Source organism: Cryptomeria japonica, chromosome 6, assembly GCF_030272615.1.
Source record: "Cryptomeria japonica chromosome 6, Sugi_1.0, whole genome shotgun sequence".
NCBI classification, from domain to species: Eukaryota; Viridiplantae; Streptophyta; class Pinopsida; order Cupressales; family Cupressaceae; genus Cryptomeria; species Cryptomeria japonica.
The window spans coordinates 388681963-388701426 of record NC_081410.1 but is presented as its reverse complement, the minus strand read 5'-3'; the positions used below and the strand labels follow the sequence as shown (position 1 = coordinate 388701426).

Sequence of the window (19464 nt, the reverse complement as noted above, 5' to 3'; positions counted from 1 at the left end):
TTGGGGAATATCTATCCACCTTTGTGTTCCTGCAAGGTATGCCACCTGGAGAACGAAGGAAGCTTGTGTTGAGAAGCCGTACATTTCAGTTAATTAATGGATTGCTGTATAAAATGGGGCCCGACCAGGTGCTGTGTCGGTGTGTGATGGAAGAGGAGGTGCCAAGCGTTCTGAGGGAGGCACATGAGGGGCTCGCGGGAGGCCATATGGAACCCGACACTACGGCAAAAAAGGTGCTATTGGTAGGCCTATGGTGGCCCACATTGTATAATGATGCCAGAGAATGGGTAGTAGGTTGTGATACGTGCCAGAGAGCCGGAAAGCCGCTGAAGAGAGATTTCATCCCCCTCAACCCCTCACATGCTCAGGAGCTATTCGAGCACTGGGGGTTGGATTTTATTGGGCCACTCAAGGCCAGCCGTGCCAGAAGGTGCCGCTACATTGTGGTGGCCACAGAGTATTTAACTAAATGGGTGGAAGTGCGGGCCTTGCCTGACAACTTGGCCTTAAGTACGACAAGATTCATTTATGTGTAGATAATTACACGGTATGGCATCCCCATACAGTTGACCAACAACCGGGGTGGACATTTTGTGAACCATGTCATCAAGCTCCTCACTACTGAATTCAAAATTTTTCATTCATTGTCCAGCCCTTACTACCCCCAAGCCAATGGGCAGGCGAAGGCCACCAACAAGATTCTTGTTGGAGTGATTTACAAGTCTTGCGGTGTCGAGGGAGAAGATTGGGAAGAAAAATTACCTTCAGTCTTGTGGACCTACCGCACCACCTACAAGGTGACCACAGGCCAGGCGCCATTCCAACTTATGTATGGACAGGAAGCGGTTGTGCCAGCAGAGTTCATGGTGCCAAGCCTTCGCATTGTTATTGAAAACAGACTCGGGGATATGGATAGCCTGAGAGAGAGGCTGTATGTCTTGAACAAATTGGATGAGAAAAGAATGATGGCCCAGTGGGCTACAGAGGCAGCCCAACAAAGGAGTAAGTTGTGGCACGACAAGCACTTAAAACAAATGAGGTTCACCCCTGGACAACTAGTGCTTAAATATAATGGGCGCAATGAGATTAAACCCGACAAATTCAAGGTAAGGTGGTTAGGACCATATAAAGTTAGAGAAGTCGCTGAAAACGGGTCAATCAAGTTGACATTGGATGGGCGGTTCCGGACAGCGTTAATGGGTCGAAATTAAAACCACATCAGGAGCGCAGGCAGAGGAATGGCCCGAAATCTGCCCGTGGATATACTTAGGTAAAATTGTAAAAATTTAAAATTTATAGAAAAACAAAATAAAAAGAAAAAAAAAAATATATAATAAAATAAAATAAAATATGAAAAAAAATTGAAAAAATCTCCATACGGTATATACTTACCGTATGGTTGAGGAAAAAAAATATGTATGATTTTGAAAGAACCACTGTATGGTGTATGCTTACCGTACGGCGAAGGGAAAACGTTTTGAGAGCACCACTGTACGGTATATAATAACAGTACTACAAAGAGGAAAAGAAGAAAGGATTACCATACAAGAGACCATTGCTGCGTGACATCGTATGGTGGAGAAAATCACTACGCCCTGGAGGAAAACAACCGTACGGTGTGTAGCCACCGTACGGCAAAAAGGGAGACATTTTGTTTGGCGTATATTTATCGCCGTACAGTATATATTCACGGTGCCGCGGAGAGGAATTATTTTTTTCCTCACTCAGAATACATTCACCGCACACCGCACGACGATGGAGGAAAAAGGATTATTGTATGGTGCAGTACGAACCAAAGGCTCACAGAGTACGGCGAAGGGTCACGATACGACGACGAAAGCAAGATAAAATCGGCACATTGTGGGATAGCATTGGGAGGAAGCCGGGGTAAGCACGTGCACAAATTTGGCTCCCTAACCCTATTTTTTTTAATATATTTAAGGGCACAAGAGACAAAAACAAAATCATTTAATGGACCCCAATGGTGGAAAGAATTGGAAAAGACAGTTGCGGCAGTTACTTGCTACAATGCCGTCAACCTTTGCCAACAAGAAAGCGTTTCGGATTTTGCCTTCAGGTGTGAAAGTAAGGGGTGGCATGGCTAACAACAACAAAGGCAAAGGTAAAAAGTGCAACACAAAGTGCACCAACAGATGGCAGTGAAGGATGATGTGACGGTGGACACCATTACCTTTGAGGGTTTGAGTGGAACAAATTGTAGAAAATGGTGGAACGAGACCCTGCATGATGATCCCGTGAAGGCACAGCTGCGACATGCACAGGTACACTGGGCCATCCAAATGCCCATCTTTTGCATTAAGGATTTTGAGGTTGTGTTGCGGGCCATGATTGGTGCCTATGACATACACAGGCGGTAGTCGGTATTCGATTATGAGCACCACCAGGTTACGGTCTCTTTCACTTCCACAGAGTTTACGAGGGTTTTTGGTATTTCGGGAACGCAGGGAAAGAAAGTAGATAAGGGGCAAAAAATATCCCCAGATTTAAAGGATAAACTCCTGAAGTTGATGTGCCGCGATGACCTCACATAGGCCGAGCTTGATAGTCTCCAGCATGCCAGCAAGGGAAGAGGCTTGAAGAAGTTGTTTTTGAGAGAGGGGGTATGGCGGTGCCTCTAGATGTGTTGAAGAGCTGCTTGATGGGAGCCAGTAGGGCTTCGGACATTGCCATGGCGCAGGTGGTATTGATGAAGTGCATCCGCAATGGCGTGGTATGCGACTGGGCATTAGTGCTAGTGGATAGGATGGAGGAATTTATGACCCTGCAGCACGAAACCTTCTACATGCCCTACCATGCCATTGGACTCTTGTTGGATGCAGTACGCCTTCAGGTTTTATCGGACAAACAACACTTGGCACCACAAGGCCGTGTACACCCTGGGCAGCCGCCTATATTCTATTGGGTTCATTTAGATATCATGGCACCTAGTGGAGATACACAATCAGGCAAGAAACGAAAGCGGAGGGTGGTGGTGTCTGAGTCGGAGTCCGAGCCTAGTGACCCGAGTGAGGAGGCGAGTGCAGAGGAGGACTCCGTGGATACGTCACAGGCCACGAAGAGTAGTTTCAGGATTGTGGGTAGAGGCGGACAACAGGTGGAGGAGGAGACGGTGGCGACATCTTCTTCAGATGTGCAGATAGCCACACCTCCACCTCTCGTAGTTGTGCCAGTAGCGGCAGCCACACGGTCCCCGGGTGAGTTACCCCAACAGGTGGCCTCAGCAGGTGCCACTCAGGCTCTGCCACCTAGAGCGACAGTATTGGCAATGCCAGCTCCTGGTTTTGGGCAAGGCCGGACACTAGTGATTATGATTCCCCCACACATGGCCACGACATTGGTAGCTCTGCCAGAGCCTTTGACGGTCGGCATCAAGAGTCCCACGACAGCAGCAGTAGAGGTAGGGACCAGTGGCGGGACAGTTGGTAGGGAGGCTGGGGTACCATTAGAGCATCTTGGAGGGAATGGTACCCCTTCTTAGGCAGATATGAGTGCTTGGCTGAGTCGGTACAAGATGGCACCAGTAGCACCGATTGGAGCAACTGTCCTCTCCCCACGGCGTGAGCCGAGCCCTCGTGAGATTGTGGACTTGGTTGGAGATAGCTCACCAGAGACTTCACAGATAGTACAGAGAAACCACTCACCCATTTGTGAGTTGGTGCTGAGTCCCAGGCAGGAGGAGGAGTTGATCCAGGGCCCCCCTCATGACGAGCCGCTGTAGAGTCCTCACGAGGATGCCCAGGAGCATGACGTCCTAGCATCTCTGAGAGTGGAGGGTGACAGGGAATTCGAGCAGTTTCTTGTGGACATGGCTATCGGAGCCCAGAGGATTGTAGCCTCCGCCAGTTCTCAGGGAGATGCCAGGACAAATGGACAGTTGGAGCAGCTGCTTGGGTTTATGAGGGACAGGTGCATGACACATTTTGCTTAGTGTGTTGAGTCTAGAGGGTGGCCTACTACGGAGACCTTGCAGATGTTGGAAGATTGGGGCCTCCGGGAGCAGGTTGGTGAGACCAGTAGACAGTCACTGTTGCGGAAGATAGAGCAGGTCTTCCGTGAGACATACTATGAGATGAGGAGGATACAGTATATTGCTCAGGGTACTGAGACCCAGCGGCAGGAGGCCGTGTCAGCGGGGGAGGAGTTGGCTGCTCGACTCCAGCAGATGGAGGAGGCACACATGGAGCAGTTGGTTGGGGAGAAGGCCTTGTGGGTCGCAGAACTCTCTACCTCGGAAGCAGAGTTGGCCTAGGAGAGATCGGCGAGGGATGCCTTGGGGGCACGGTTGGAGGAAGCCTGGGAGGACAGGGCTATGTTGGAGAGCCGTCTGGCTAATGCCTTGGAGATGGTGGAGAAGAAGGATAAAGAGGTATTGGAAGCCGCAATGATGATGAAAACAACTATGGAGCGACAAATGGTTGTAGAGCGGGACCTGAAGCTGAGGACTGAGCAGGTCTATAAGTTACGGGCACGCTTGGCAGCCACATCCCGCACATCGGCACCCTCCTCACCAGGGACGCTTCCTCAACCCCATTCTTAGTCATGATTTCTTTTTTTGTTGATCATACCATTTTATTTTCAGTCGTCAGGAGACGACCTTGTTTTTTGGGGGGGATGATGTTGGCGGTAATATTGTACATACGGGAATATAAAGTAATTAATTAGGAAGCACTTTGTTTAGTAATGTAACCGAGGGTAGGTAGTTATGGGTGCGACGGTTGTCCCTCGCACCCCCTCGGTACCTTTATATACCATGTGATGTAACTTGTCAGTATTACAATTATGAATGAAATGGTATCTTTTCTGTTGGCTTAATATTGTTGTTTGGTATATATGGCATTACTGTTTCTTGTCAAGTATTCTGTCTGCATGTATTAAACTGTTCGCCCAGAGGGCAAACACCCCTTAGGCGACTTGATCATTCTAGTTAATGGATTATAATGCTTAGCATGTTGAATTACAAGTTCATTGAACTAGATGGATGGTGGAAAGCCAGTTGCGTGGTAAATTCCACTCTTCATGATATTAGCAGATAGGGTGGAAGGAAGATGATTCTTCCTCCCAAACATCTTCCGCCTCATCTGCTTCATGTCCAGGTACTCCATGTTTGTATTCGTGATCTTCCATGGGGACGATATCTGCGACTCCGGATAGAAGCCCTCTTTTACGATCTTCAATTGGTTCTTACTTGTCGATATCCCCACCTTAGACATTGTTCCTGTACGAAGCTGGAAGTTAATATCATGATAAAAATATCTGTAATAACTTATTTTCAGAATTCTCTAAGTTCTGATTTTTAATGATTGTCACATTTAAAGGCTCAAAATCAGAAATTTCAATGATAAGTAACAAAAATTCTGAAAATAGAATGTACTTTGATCAAAACGGAGCTCATAGCTCCTCAGTAAACCTGATTTTCAGACTTATTTGAAGTTTGATCACAAAATATAAGTCTGAGGACACTTTAATAGGTTCAGAAAAAGTATGATTTGGAGCTCTAAATGCATATGTCCAGGTCCGAAAACACCCAGAAAATGGTGTATAATGTCTGATTTTCAGAAATTAAAGTCTTAATACACCCTCCATAGGTCTGAAAATGTATAATCTTAGCTGCTCCAATATGCCTTGGGTCTGAATCTGTCTCTTTTGAAGTCTGAGGACACAAGTAAAGCTATACTTCAATGGCTGGGAGCAATTACATTCATGGCGCACCCTCACATTCAAGTTGATTTCCCCTTCAAAGTCTGGAAATCCTCACACCTTAACATAAATTGATGACTGGGAAAATGATGTACCAGTCTGAAAACAATAATGGAAATGAAGTCTCAGATTCAAGACCAGCAATGGTGCCCCCCCTTACATGTAACAAATACGCCGAGCAATGGCATCAAACACAAATGTAGGCAAATTTACCCCCTTCACTGTTAATCGTGCCACATGGGAAATGCCCAAGATTGCCCTCAACAATGGCGCAATCAGCCACAACAAAATCACAGTCTCCCCTCCAATGGTGGCGCCACACACACAAGATCACTTCCCCAAATGTGCAATGGCGCCACAAAAGCTTTGTAAATCTCCTCCAAGAATGGCATCACACTTCACCTGGACAAATTTGAACCTCTAACCAGCAAGGGTATGCTTCCAATCAGCCTTCAAACTGTCACCTCAAAGGGCATTATAATATTATTTTAATGCTGGATGGGTCCTTTTATTTTTGTTTTCACCTTGCAAGTTCACCACACAAGCAATGTGGGATAAAACTTTATTTCAATCAGCCTAGTGGAGAACTGATTAGCATTGGGATTCCACATTTGACATTAAATGCATTTCATTGGATCATTAAATGTTTGTAACAAGGCAAAAATAATATCATTTGGGGCACACTTGTCATTTAAAACTTCATTGATCTCAATTTCAGCCAACTAGGGGAAAATCGAACTTCATATGGACACATGTTTGTATTAAAATTCACCTTAATCCATCACTTGCAACCTTGAGGGGAAAATCGACCCGCATCTGGACAATAAAATCTCACCACTTTACTCATTTTGCTCACAAATTTCACTCCAGGAGAAAATCGATGCCTATTTGGACTATTAAAATTCATCATTTCATGTAAAGGCATACCCCAGTGGAAAAACGTCCTTCATCTGGACACAGAAAACTCATTAAAATTTGTCAATTTCATCAAAATATTTTCTAGGGGAATTTCGAACTCCATCTGGACAATAAATTCTAATCAAAACTTCATCAATTCATTCCATTGGAAAAACACACTTCATTAGTACAATGTAAATTTGTCCACACTTCACTTCGTCACACTTGTTTTCCAGTCTAGTGGAGATTCAAACCTCATTTGGACACATGAATTGCATTTAACTTGGCCATTTACCTCTTGGTGGAAAAACTTGGTCCATCTGAACTCACTATCCTTGTACACTTTTGCTCTCAAAGGCCTGGTGGAAAAACAATCTCCATCGGGACAACTCCAGTGGGGAATCGAGGTGCACAGGATTTTCCCCAAAAACACTTGAAACTCAGTGTAAAAACGCTTCCCATCGGGACAGAGTCCATTTATACCTTAATTACATGGGGAAAAATGTCTCCCATCGAGACAATGGTGATTTTCACATTGAAAAAGCCCAAACTGGTCAAATTTTGCATTTTAGCTTAGTGGAAATTCTATTTCCATCAAGACTTTCATCGTTTTAACTCGATTTGAGTGGGGGAAAACAGGAGTCCATCGAGATTTTGTACACTTAGACTTAATTAACCTCCTAGGAGTGGAAATACGATTCCTATGGGGATTTTTGACGCTCCCACACAAAAATCACACCAATTTGCAACGTTTAAAGTTTTAAACACATTTATGCTCATATTTTAAACTTGTTGCGACCTCAAGACTTAGACAAAATTTAGGATCATCTTACAACTTTGACATTTTCTAAACATTTGATCCTATTGAGTTAACGATTCAAAATTCAAGCCCTAATTGCACATAGGAAACCCTTGGGCATGATCATACAAAAAACGAGACTCAGACACTCAAAATTGCCATCTAATTGCCAAAAACCCTAAACTAACAAGACGTGAAAAGCGGGAAAGAGGGGGTCCCCTTTTGCAATGGGGCTATGTGTGAAAAGGTCACAACAAATCCCAACTCTTGCACATTGTCAAATCCTCTGGAGAGGTTTCCAGCTGAAAGCTCCAATTGTTTGATGATTAAATGCAATGGTGAATCTTGGATGAATCCACACCAAAGATGGATTTGGGTTTCCATTCCAAAACACCGAGAAACTCCAAAGGTTTCCGTTCTTAGATTTCTTGCAAATGAATCTAGAGCTCCCAACTTCTCAAAGAGAAAATAAATTAACCAAGTATATCTCAAATGAGCTCCCAAGTACCTTTTGTAATGCTTTCATCCCAACGCCCTTATTAGGGTTTGCACATTTTAAATTAAAAGTGACTTTTAATATTTTATAATATCCATGTCTCCCAAAGCACCATTAAAAGTCACTTTATAAATAACTTTTATAAAGTTACTTTATTACATTACTTCATAAAATAACTTTATAAAGTCACTTTATCATATTAAAGAACATAAAGTTAAATATTTAATTTAACTTTATTATTCAAACATTATTTAATATAATATCCATAAAACTTCAGTCACCATGACACTATCAACTTCTGCAATAATTGACTCTCCAAAAATAGCCATTATACCCACTGATCATCCTATGTCTTACTATAAATAGTAAGTATGACCCAAACGTCCAAGTTAGTTACTAAAAATAGCATATATCAAAGAGCCCTGAATGATCTCAGAAAGGCATGCCACAAATAAATTGGGACACTGAGCTGAAGAATATTTAAATAAGCACCAAAAGGTCAGTTGAAGAGCCATAGAACACCCTCAAAAGAGTCCCCTAATTACCATGTCAGCCTATAGGGACCAAAGTCATAGGCTAACCTCTAGAAATAGTTGATGCCTTAAAAGGGAACATTATTGTTCGCCCTTCCCAAAGATTGCTTACCCTCAAGCAATACGCATCTGCATACCAACACACTACTAATCTGCATTTATATGCCAGTTTGAATACTAGGATTGCATATAAATCTTAGAGATACCGCTCTACCAATCCTTTGCACCACTCTGATATAACTATGATGAACCACACTATCATGTTACAGCACCCTGGGAAGTATTCCATTCATCATGTTAATCCCTGGATCCCAAGTTTGGGACTCATTAATATATCCTGAGAGTGATCGGATAGGTCAACTAGAATGAGTCAACCAAAGGGAGTATCCTCATGTTGCTGAAGTCTCCTTATATCATACCCTCCCATGAGAGTTCTCCACTTGGATCCCATAGACAAAATGGCCATCCACCTTCCTCGATATTTGAAAACTCTTGATGTTCTACTCTGGCCACAAGTGTATACTAAACTGCCACAACATTGCCTCCCTATCCTGTATCCCAAAATAGAGACCATCCAGGAGAAGCAAACGGGTAGACCCACTCTTATGTGTCATTCAGAACATCAGGTCATCGTTAGGTGGGCTGAATGAAAAAGAATATGCATATCTCATGGTGTAATCAAAGTGAAATGCATTAACAGACTCCGATGAAAGTCGTGAATCAATACTAGGATTCCATACCTCATTGTGTGAGTTAGGAATCTCACCATGTAGAGCATGGAGCAAAAAGCTTGCATCATCAGGCACAATCTGCCTGCTAAGCCCAGCTGAACCACACTCATCTTGCTCTACCCTTGTGTTATCTTCATGTATAACCCTAATGATAATGGAATCATTGCCGGCCTGGGATATTTCATTACTTCCAGCATCATTAACTCCATCATTAATTTGTTCAATCTTTGTAACCCTTGAAGTAGCTTCTTGTGCCTCTTTCCCTGCAAATGCTCTATAGAGCTGCCTTGCAAACATGAAGGCATGGTCTTTACCTGAAAGCAATTGCAAGTAATTTGATTTTTTTTTTCAAGTGCATGTTTGATTGCTTACAAACTTGATGCTGAGACTCCATTGTGTTGTGACGTATTCACACATCGCCCCATTGCAAATGGGGACCCCTGCTTTTTGATTTCTAGGGTTTGTTTTCTGGGTCTCTAGGGTTTTGTCTGTTAGCCTTTGCATTTTGAGTGTTGTCAGGGGGATCGCTGGATAGTAGGCTCTGCTTGAGATAGTATGAGTCAGTGGATACTTCGAGTTAGGGTTTCCCTCAAGGTCTTCCTTAGGCTTAGTATTGCTAGTGGTGTCCCGTTTGAGTCCAAGGAAGTCAAAGAATGGTTGAGCAAGTTTGGCTAAGACATAGAAGGAAATCTGTCTAAGATCATGTCTAAGGCAAGGTCAAATAAGTTTGAAGGAGAGTCAAGCCTAGAACATGATTTTCGATCCTGACCCTTCCAAAGGGTCTAGGGCAAAATTCATGTAAAACCCTTTTTTTTGCAAAAACTGGAGCTATATGTCAACCTAAGGGATAAATTTGCATGATCATGAGAGGAGGCCTAATGAAGTTTGTCCAAGGTATGAGGAGGAGAAAATATGTGAGAAATTGGCTCAAAAGGTGAATTTCGCTCCTGACCCTTCCAAAGGGTCCAGAGCGAAATTCATATTTCCCCTATTTTGCTTCTTAGCTTGACCAAGTTTGGAGCTTATAAGGCATGGTTTGGTAGGTCTTGATGCATATTTGCCTTGAAGAGGAGTTTTTAGACCTTAAGATGATGAGAATCAACCTAAAAGAAGAATTTCGCTCCTGACCCTTCCAGAGGGTCCAGAGTGAAATCTTCCTTTTTTGCCTTCCTTTGGCCTTAAAGCCTAGTTCGACCTTGCCTAGACCTAGTTGGATGGAGGTTTGTCTTGATTGCGATGAAAGGAAGTTGAATTGACTAAGTTTGTGGGAGAATGAGTTGAAAGGAAGATGAAAATCAACCTAGGAAGTGATTTTCGCTCTTGACCCTTCCAAAGGGTCCAAAGCGAAAATCCTTATAACTTTTATTTTCTTCCTTATTTTGGCTAAGCTTTGGCATGATGGAGAAGGAGTTAGTATGTTCTTGCCCTGAGAGGGAGTGGGATGCTTTAGAAAATCAAGTTTTTGCCTAGGAGGTGAATTTCGCTCCTGACCCTTCCAAAGGGTCTAGAGCGAAATTCATTATATACTTCATTTGTTCCCTTGTTTTAGCTTGAAACCTTGCTCCTTAGATGAAGAATGATCTATGTTTGCTCCCAAATGAGATTGAAAGTTTGAAAAATGAAGAATCAAGCCTAAAAAATGATTTTCGCTCGTGACCCTTCCAAAGGGTCCAGGGCGAAAATCTACTTAGACCTCTTTTCCTTCCTTGTTCAACCAAATTTTGATGTCCAAGGCATGTTGAAACGGAGAATGAACATGTTGTGGCCTTTGGGAATGTTTGAAAGAGTTGAGGAATGAGTGTTTTAGCCAAGGAAGGAAATTTTGCTTCTGATCCTTCCAAAGGGTCCAGAGCGAAATTCCTTACAAGCCTATATTTTTAACCTTGCTTGAGCTTAAAACCTTGTTCCTAGGGCGAAGAGAGATGAGATTTTACCTTGCAAAGAAGGTTGGGATTGAAAGAATGATGATTTTTGTCTAAAACAAGATTTTTCACTTCTGACCCTTCCAAAGGGTCCAGAGTGAAAATCCTAAAACCCATCCTTTTCTCCAAGATTTGTGCCAAGCCATGCCTAGACCAAGGTAAGGGATTCCCTTGAGTTTGTTCTTAAATTGATTGTTGTCTCAAAAAAAAAAATTATGATTTTGGGCTAGAAAGGGAAATTCGCTCTTGACCCTTCCAGAGGGTCTAGGGTGAAATTGTGCAAAACCTATCTTTTCCCTTAATTTTATGCCAAATCTAGGGTGGATCATGATCAAAGGAGGCCTTAGGAATGACTCCAAATTGCCAATGATTATCAAGATTGAAGGAATTGAGCCAAATGATGAAAATCGCTCTTGACCCTTCCAGAGGGTTCAAGGCGAAAATTCTTCAATCACCTAATTTTTCTTGCAAAATCAAATCAAACTTGGGTTGGAGAAGAGAGGAAATGTGTTTTCTTGCCTTGTGAGGTGGTTTCAAGTTGAAATGATGGAGGAATAAGCTCAAAACAAGTTTTTCGCTCCTGACCCTTCCAAAGGGTCCAGAGTGAAAACCCTAAAAATCACCTTTTTATCGAAATTTTGAATGAAGTCAGCCCTGGCTAGAGTGAAAGAAGCTATTTGGAATCCCTTGGAAAGATTTTTGATCACCAAAGATGAAAATTTTGAGCTAAAATTGGAATTTCGCTCTTGACCCTTCCAAAGGGTCCAGAGCGAAATTTTGGATAAGTCCTGTCCCTGGCTAGGTTTTTGAGCGAATTTGACTTTTTAGGCCTTGTGAAGATCAAACCAATGTTGCCAAGTTGGGAAGCGGATTCAATGTGAGGGAGTCCAAATGAAGTGAAGTGAGGAAAATGAAATTGGGTGTGAATAGGCAAGCAAAAAGTGAATTTCGCTCCTGACCCTTCCAAAGGGTCCAGAATGAAATTCATCAAAATCACTATTTCCCCTTTGTGTCAAGACAAGATTTTGATTCTTAAGGTATGAAAAGACTGGAGGGAGGTTATTGAAGTGTTGCAAGATGAATTGAGGTAAAGGAAGTGTAAAATGAAGCCTAAAGAAGGAATTTTGCTCCTAACCCTTCCAGAGGGTCTAGGTTAAAATTCCCTTTATCACCTAATTTGCCCATGTGAGAAACTAAAAGGATGGATCCCTAGACTTTGTTGGACTAAAACAAGCATATGCTCACCTTCCGGAGGATTTTGAAGTCAAAAAATGGAGTAATTGAGGCCTAACCAAGAAAATTCGCTCCTGACCCTTCCAGAGGGTCTAGGGCAAAATATTTTGAAACTCCTATTTTTCACCTTGTTTGGGCCAGGAGAGGAGCTGGTTGTGAGGTAATGTTGAAAAGAGGTCTAAGTTGGCCAGGAATGCAAATTTCGCTCCAGACCCTTCTAGAGGGTCCAGGGCGAAATTCTTATAGGGCCTGTCCTTGGAAAGAATCTTGAGCAAACTTCATTTTGATGTCTTCTTGTTGGTGATTTAAGGTAGAAAATGCTATGTTAGAATAAATATATTATGTATCCTTAATCATCTTATGGTTTGTTTTGCAGATGAAAGAAGACCAGGCCAGGGCAAAGTCATCACTCCTCCAGTCTAGCATCATCAAGGACGACCTCTTCCAATCCAGCATTTGAAGGAAAGGTACACCATCCATCCTGCACATCAAAGACAAAGGGAGGTTCAAGCAAGGATCCATTAGAGAAGCAGATAGTTTCAGAAGAGTTAATTAAAGTTAACTTCTCAGCATCATCAAATTGAACATCTACCAAGTTACAAATGCCAGACAAGGTGGCATCCCAGTCATCACTCCTCCAGTCAGATTGGTCCATCTTAGCGTGTCCAGATTCAATGTACTTGACTCATCAAAGACGACACAAACTTCGATGTACCTACCCCGGTTATCCATTGGTCGAATATTCCAGAGAAGACGTGTCCAAATAATGCAATTATTTCATTGGCCAGAATTGAGTTTGTTGTAACAAACCCTAATTAGGGTTTTCCTTGTAAGATCTCGGCCATTGATTTCAAATTGATCTGAGCCATTGAATTGTATTGAGGGCGCTATATAAGTCCTAGCTCCTCATTTGTAAAGGCTAATAGTTAGTCAATAGTTAGAAGGTGAATAATTAGTTGATAGAGGTTAGAATAGCTAATGATTGATAACAAATAGAATAGCAGTTAGAGTAGAATAGAAAGAGAAGGCAAAGATTGTTGCCAAGATGTTGTTGTAAAAGATTTGTAAAATTCATTGAAGAAATGGTGAAATCTATGGGTCGATTCAACAATTTGCATGGTCTCTATACTTCTCAGATTTGATTTCATGTTATTAGATGAGTGGAAGAAATGTGTTTGATTGATGGTGAAATTTGTATATCCATACTACTAGCAGTTTGTTGATTGCAGACTTGCCTTGTGTAGTCAACTGGAATCATTCAGCTTAAGCTTAACTTCAATTGTCGCTTCTTCACTGATATGCATCAGCCTGATGGTGTCTATGCCTGTAGCGATGATCTGAACATCATGAAGCTTTCCTCCGAAGATCGCATTAACCTTGTGGAGATGGTCTTGGGATGTCAAAATAAGACTTAGTTAGAATTTTATCAAAGGTCATTCTTTGCTCCTACATTCTTAGTGTCAGAATTAGATCCTTTCCTCGCCCTCATCCTTTTTCTTTTTTTTCAAATTCTAGACTAGTGAAATCCTATGTTCCAGTAATATTCAAAGCAAATCAGACGGTCAGTCATCAAGTGTAAGTCCCCATGTGATTCCAGCAAAATCACATCATACCACGAAGAGCTTATCCACGAGTAGAGATCCTACATAATAGAACCTTGAAGCTTCTCCGATTGATCCTTCTGCGATATCTTCAGCATTTGAGAGCTTTATTCAAGAGAGGATAAGGTACCTTTAGGTATTTTATTCTGTGTTCGCATGTGCATAAAAGACACATCAACACATTGCTAGGCCCGATTCATCCCTCATCAAAGCGAAATATCCAAATGAGGTATTCGATGGATTTATCTATGCTATCAAAACGAACTAAGGTTTGTTCAACCTCTTGCTCTACTAAGTACTCACCCTCAAGAGCTGCTCCAAGAGGTGTAACCTACTGAAAATCGTATGTATTCCCTATCAAAGCCTTTACCTCATGGCTGCAAGTTGCACTTTCTTGTGAATCTTTCTCGTCTACTTTCAAGAGTTCAAACTCTTGATGTGCTTCTCCATCATTATTGCCAATGAGATGTGAAGTTTCCTCCTTCATGGCTGATTTACAATCAGCATCATGCACACCTACCATATTTGTTAAGGGAACAATCTCACAGCTGCAATCAGAATCTTCATGTACTTACTCTCCCACACGAAGTCCATCAACTACTCTTGTAACTTGTTGGTCCTCCACATTTGTTGTATATGAATGTTGCATCTTAGTTGATGATGTCATAGAAGATGGGATTTTTGATTTGGCTGAAGAAGAATGTGGCAAAATCAATTCTAAACCAAGCTTATCTACCCGATTTTCTGCTTCGTGTAGTGCCACTTGGGTAGTCTCTAGGGTGTCCGTAGTGTTCAAGAGCTCGAAGATAAGGGTGTCAACTTGTTCTTCCTTCTTTCTGAATGCCTTTGAATAAATCTCTGCAAGATCGAGGAGGTGATCTTGAGTTGAAAGAAGATGTAGATAATCTGATTTCATTGTTTTCATCCCTTCCTTGATCACCTGCAAATGTAGAAATTCCTCTTCGAGTCCCTTTTGTCTCTTTTCTAATTGGACCTCCCAAAGGTTCTTTAAAATCATCCCATATGTGTCATCAAAGTGTGTTAGAGCTGCAACCATTTTATCTTCAGGGACTTTCAATTGACTGTCCAAATTATGTGAGCCAACAGGTATATGAACAAAATTAGATTTATGTGATGAAGTGGTTGATTGTCCTTGAAGAACTTGACTTTCTTCGATGCCACCTTCTCTACACACTTGCTGATTTGGAACTAGGACACCGTTAGTCCCAAATACAAAATAATCATCATCTTCATTTTGTGTCAATGCACACTAGACTCTATCGTTTCCTTCTACTTATCATATTCAAATGTCACACTTGATGATGACATGCATTCCTCATGAAGAAAGGATGGGGCAGCATTAGAAGCTCACACAACATCATCCATAGAAGCCTTCATTTTATTGATTTTGTCGAGCATAGCCTCCGATTTTCTTACCAAGAAACTTGTGCAATCATTACCTACTACAACATCTTTCCCATGACTGAAAATTGCGCTTTCAAGTGAAGATTGCTCTTCGGATGTGGCTGCAATAGATGACTGATTTTCTGGTTTGGCAACCTATGTGCTGGCATCTTCTTCAATCTTCATGTTCACTTCATCTATAGCTTCAGTAGGTGACTCTCCTACATCCTTGTCCTCATATGGCTGAAGTGAACTTGTTGCTTTTTCTTTAGAGCTTAGAGTCCAATGTTCCATGCATGTTGACCGATTTTTATCTACTCCAAGATCACCTGTAAGATGCAAGTCACAAACAAGTGCTTCTTCTTGCTTTGCCAGCCCTTCTTCAAGGGTAACTTCTGATTTTTCTTTCATTATTCTTTTGATGTACCTCACCATGCCCATTTTTTCAGGTTTCAAGGTTACAACCACACAAAATCATCAAAGGAAACATTTTTTTTCAAACCACTCAGGCATGCTTTGGTACTCTTCTATGAGTTGGGTAGCTTCCTGTTCACAACTCCTCTTGATCTGATCTTCAACCCTGCTGAAAACCATTGTCATATCTCTGAATATTTTACTGAATCACCCAATAGGATGGTAGGAACTTGGGCTCTAATACCACTGTAATGTCCCACCCTAGTTTGCCAATAAAATTTTCCCTTTCCACTGTAAGTTATTTTATCAAACAGTTTGCATACATAAATGGAACAAGGAATTCTCTGCTGCAATAAGTTAAAAGATCCTTGTTTTCCCAATTTCTCTTGAGAAATTTTTGTCAAACACTTGTCAAACTTAGGTGAATGGTTTTCTATTTGTTTCAGATTTCATTAGCTTTTAAGAGCCAATACAGAGGACATTGCATTAGAAGATAGTTTTAACTAGAATTGCCTCAAACAACAAGTTCATCAAAATATAATGAGTAGCACCAAGCATACAATCTGAAATCAGACTGCAATACAAATTGTAGGCCCGAAGGTGGACTGCTGATCGGGGAACCTGAAAAAAACCCAGGGACACATCCCCTGGTAACGTAGGATTTAATGAATACATAGAAGATGTTATCTTTTAAAGAATGTTGTGGTAATTTAGTTGAAAGGGCTTGTGCTGCAAGACAAAATCTGAAAATCTCTTACATCTAAACTTAATGCTGTTGGAGGTAAGCCTTTGTATGGTTAAAGTTTTTTCTTCCCTTCTATCTTTGTTGGCCATATCAAGAAGCAAACATCATAATAATTAATGATAAAAACTGACTCAAAGCTGAAAAATAAAATTTTGGATTTTATTAGTATTTTGTTTTTCTGAACGTAGGCATTGAAATTTCTAACTTGCAGTGTCATCCCTATTAGGATGAGAATCTAGATGTTATCTGTTGAGATTGATGTTGAGCATCGTAATTTAACCAGAGATCATTAGAATATTCCTATTAAACAATGAATCGATAGCCTCTCTTTTTAGACATAATTTATTTCTAATATTTTTCTCCAAAGAAGCAATTATATTTGTATTTTGTTAATATGGCTTTCAGATGGTTGAACTAAGTTGCTTCTGGTTTCCAATTGTTATCTATGCAGGAGATCCACTTTATGTTGCTGGTGGTAGACCTTCGATTAGTCTATCTGAAAAGTGCTCTGAAAGATATGATGTTGAGAATTTTGCAGAGGATGGGTAAGGTTTAAGCATTACAGTTAATCTCTTTGATGATTTGAAACTAGATGTTTGAATTGTCTCCAGAGAAATACAAATGATGAGAAATTAGGAGTTGACTGCCTTCTTCGATCAGGTATGGTTGGTCAAACTTTGTCTGCCACCTAGAAGTCCAATCCTAAAGATTTGTAATATACTTGTTCTTTAATCCTGTTGTTTGTTGCACACGCTCCCTGTCGCCGACAGCGTCCCCCTTCCTGTTTTTGAGCCTTTCGTCCTCACTCTATTGAGTTTCACGTAGAGTGTCTCGCGTCCTTTCGAGCGAGTCCGCGACTGGTTCGTAAAGTGATGATGTCAAAGAAAAGAGTCGATGAATCCATCAGGCTAGTCTAGCCCTCGGGCACGAATGCCAAGAGTTTGTTTGAAATTTTGAAAATCGCCTTGGATAGGCGTAAGGTGATAGAAATTGGCAAAGCCCGCCAAGCAAGAGCAGTGCGTCTAAAGGTCGCACAAGGACCCAAAGTAGCCGTTTTTTTTGCACGAGAGCTACGAGGTAGATTGCATAAGGTTTGTCTCCGCAATGTTTGTGATGATTTTCGCCTACTGGTGAAGGAGCGAATTTCCTGGCCAAAATGCCGAGGTTGCAAAGCTTGCCCAAATGCCTTAGAATTCCGAAGCCTCCAAAATCCAAAATTTGTAGAATCTGGCGAAACTGGTCTAAAGTCTGAAATTTTGTTTAAATTCCCAAAATTGCCTTATGGGCCAAATTTCGGACCTAGAGGCCAAAATGTTAAACTTCACAAGGTTGAAAGATTGCTAAAATCGCCCAGGGGGCCGAATTTCGGACCCTGGGGCAAAAATTTCAAAATTCAAAGTTTCCCAAATGGTCCGAAAATGCTTTTAAAATTTTGCAGAAGACCCTTTATGGTCTGAAATTCACTTAAAACCTCAATTTCGGACCTTGGGGCTAAAATTTGAAAATGTGAAATGTTGCAAAAAGCCCCTTATGGTCCGAATTTCACTTAAAACGTCCAATTTCGGACCCTGGGGCCGAAAATCAAAGTTTTTAAAAATTGCAAAATGTGCTGAAAGGTCCGAAGTTTTTAAAGTTCGCAAAATATGTTAAATGGCCCGAAATTCACTTAAGTCCCCAATTTCGGACCCTGGAGCCGAAATTCGAAAAAATGATAAAGTTGCAAAAACATCGAAACACTTCCAAATTTGCGAGAGGGGGCTAAAGGTCCGAAATTTACATTGAATTTGCAAGAATAGGCAAAAGGTCCGAAGTTTCTTCGATTTTCAAAAAACGCTAGAGGTCTGAATTTACCCTTAAAATCGCAAAACGCCTTAAAACTCCGAAATTCCAAACATGCTAAACGCCCGAAACACTTCCAAATTTGCGAAAAGGGGCTTGAGGTCCGAAGTTTTCGTCGAAATTTGCAAAGGCACTGCGTGGTCCAAAAATGCCTTAGTTAACATAAATGTTTGAAACTCCCAAACAATCCCAAAGTTCGTGAATGCTCCGAAAATCGCCAAAGACGTGAAGATCGCGAAGGACGCAGTAGCTCCGAGGTTTGTATAAATTGCAAAAGGCGTTGAATAGTCCGAAGTTCGCCCCTAGGGTTTAAGAAAACATAGTTTAGAATTTGCAAAACAACGCCCTAAGCTTCGAGATTCGCCATAAAACTTCAAACTGCAATGCGAAGAAGCAATATAAAGAATTCGAAGTTGAAAAATCCTACATTCCTCCCGAAAGTCGCCTAGGTCCGAGGTTGTGTGATAGCGCTCAAGCATTTCATCAGAGAAAAACGCCATTCAAATTTGTAAAACCCCCTCCATGCTGCCGCATTTCATTTAAAGGAAGATCACGTCCGATTTTGAAAGGGAAAGAGAGCCAATTGCGCGCGATTCACATTCAAGGCAAAGCGCTGCATAAACTATTCCAAATCATTCAAGTTCAGATTACCAATTGCCCAAGGTAAAAACGTTTAAAAATGATAAATTCCTTTCAAACAGCAATCGCGAAAATTTGAATCAAGGAGATAACCGTTGGAATTCGAAACTTTGCAGAATTGTCCATTTGTCTTTACGCAGCAAGGTCAGGCAATTCCTCGCCATCCGTTTTCGTCAGGTAAGTGCACTTTGTCTCTCTTGATCATCTGAAATGCTTATTAATCAAATGGACGCCTGTGCAAAACTGATTAAAATGCTTGAATTTTCGAAATCTGCATCTTTTTCGCTTGAAAACGTTGTGCAAAGCAATCAAAACTAGAATTTGCTCCTAAGATTTAACCAGAAATTGCATTTTTTAAACTTAGGAGAATTTTTCAAGCTTTGTCCCTGTTGAGAATTAATCCAGAAAGTGTAAGTATAAATTCGTGATCAAAATCTTCATGAATACTTTGGTTTAAAATCAATCAAGCTTTTAGCTAGAAATGTCGCTCCAT

At 41.4% G+C, this 19464-nt stretch overlaps 1 protein-coding gene across 3 annotated transcripts in view; it reads left to right on the top strand.

Moving 5' to 3' along the window:
• Positions 1 to 19464, top strand: part of LOC131038323 (RNA pseudouridine synthase 5) — a 300230-nt gene that overhangs the window by 190497 nt on the left and 90269 nt on the right. For all 3 annotated transcript variants that reach the window (XR_009104404.2, XM_057970705.2, XM_059207368.1), the window contains one exon: positions 16945 to 17038. Coding sequence is in view for 2 of the 3 variants with exons in the window: in XM_057970705.2 (XP_057826688.2) it covers positions 16945 to 17038 (94 nt within the window). In the remaining variant the exon portion in view is untranslated. The remainder of the gene's footprint in view (positions 1 to 16944; positions 17039 to 19464) is intronic.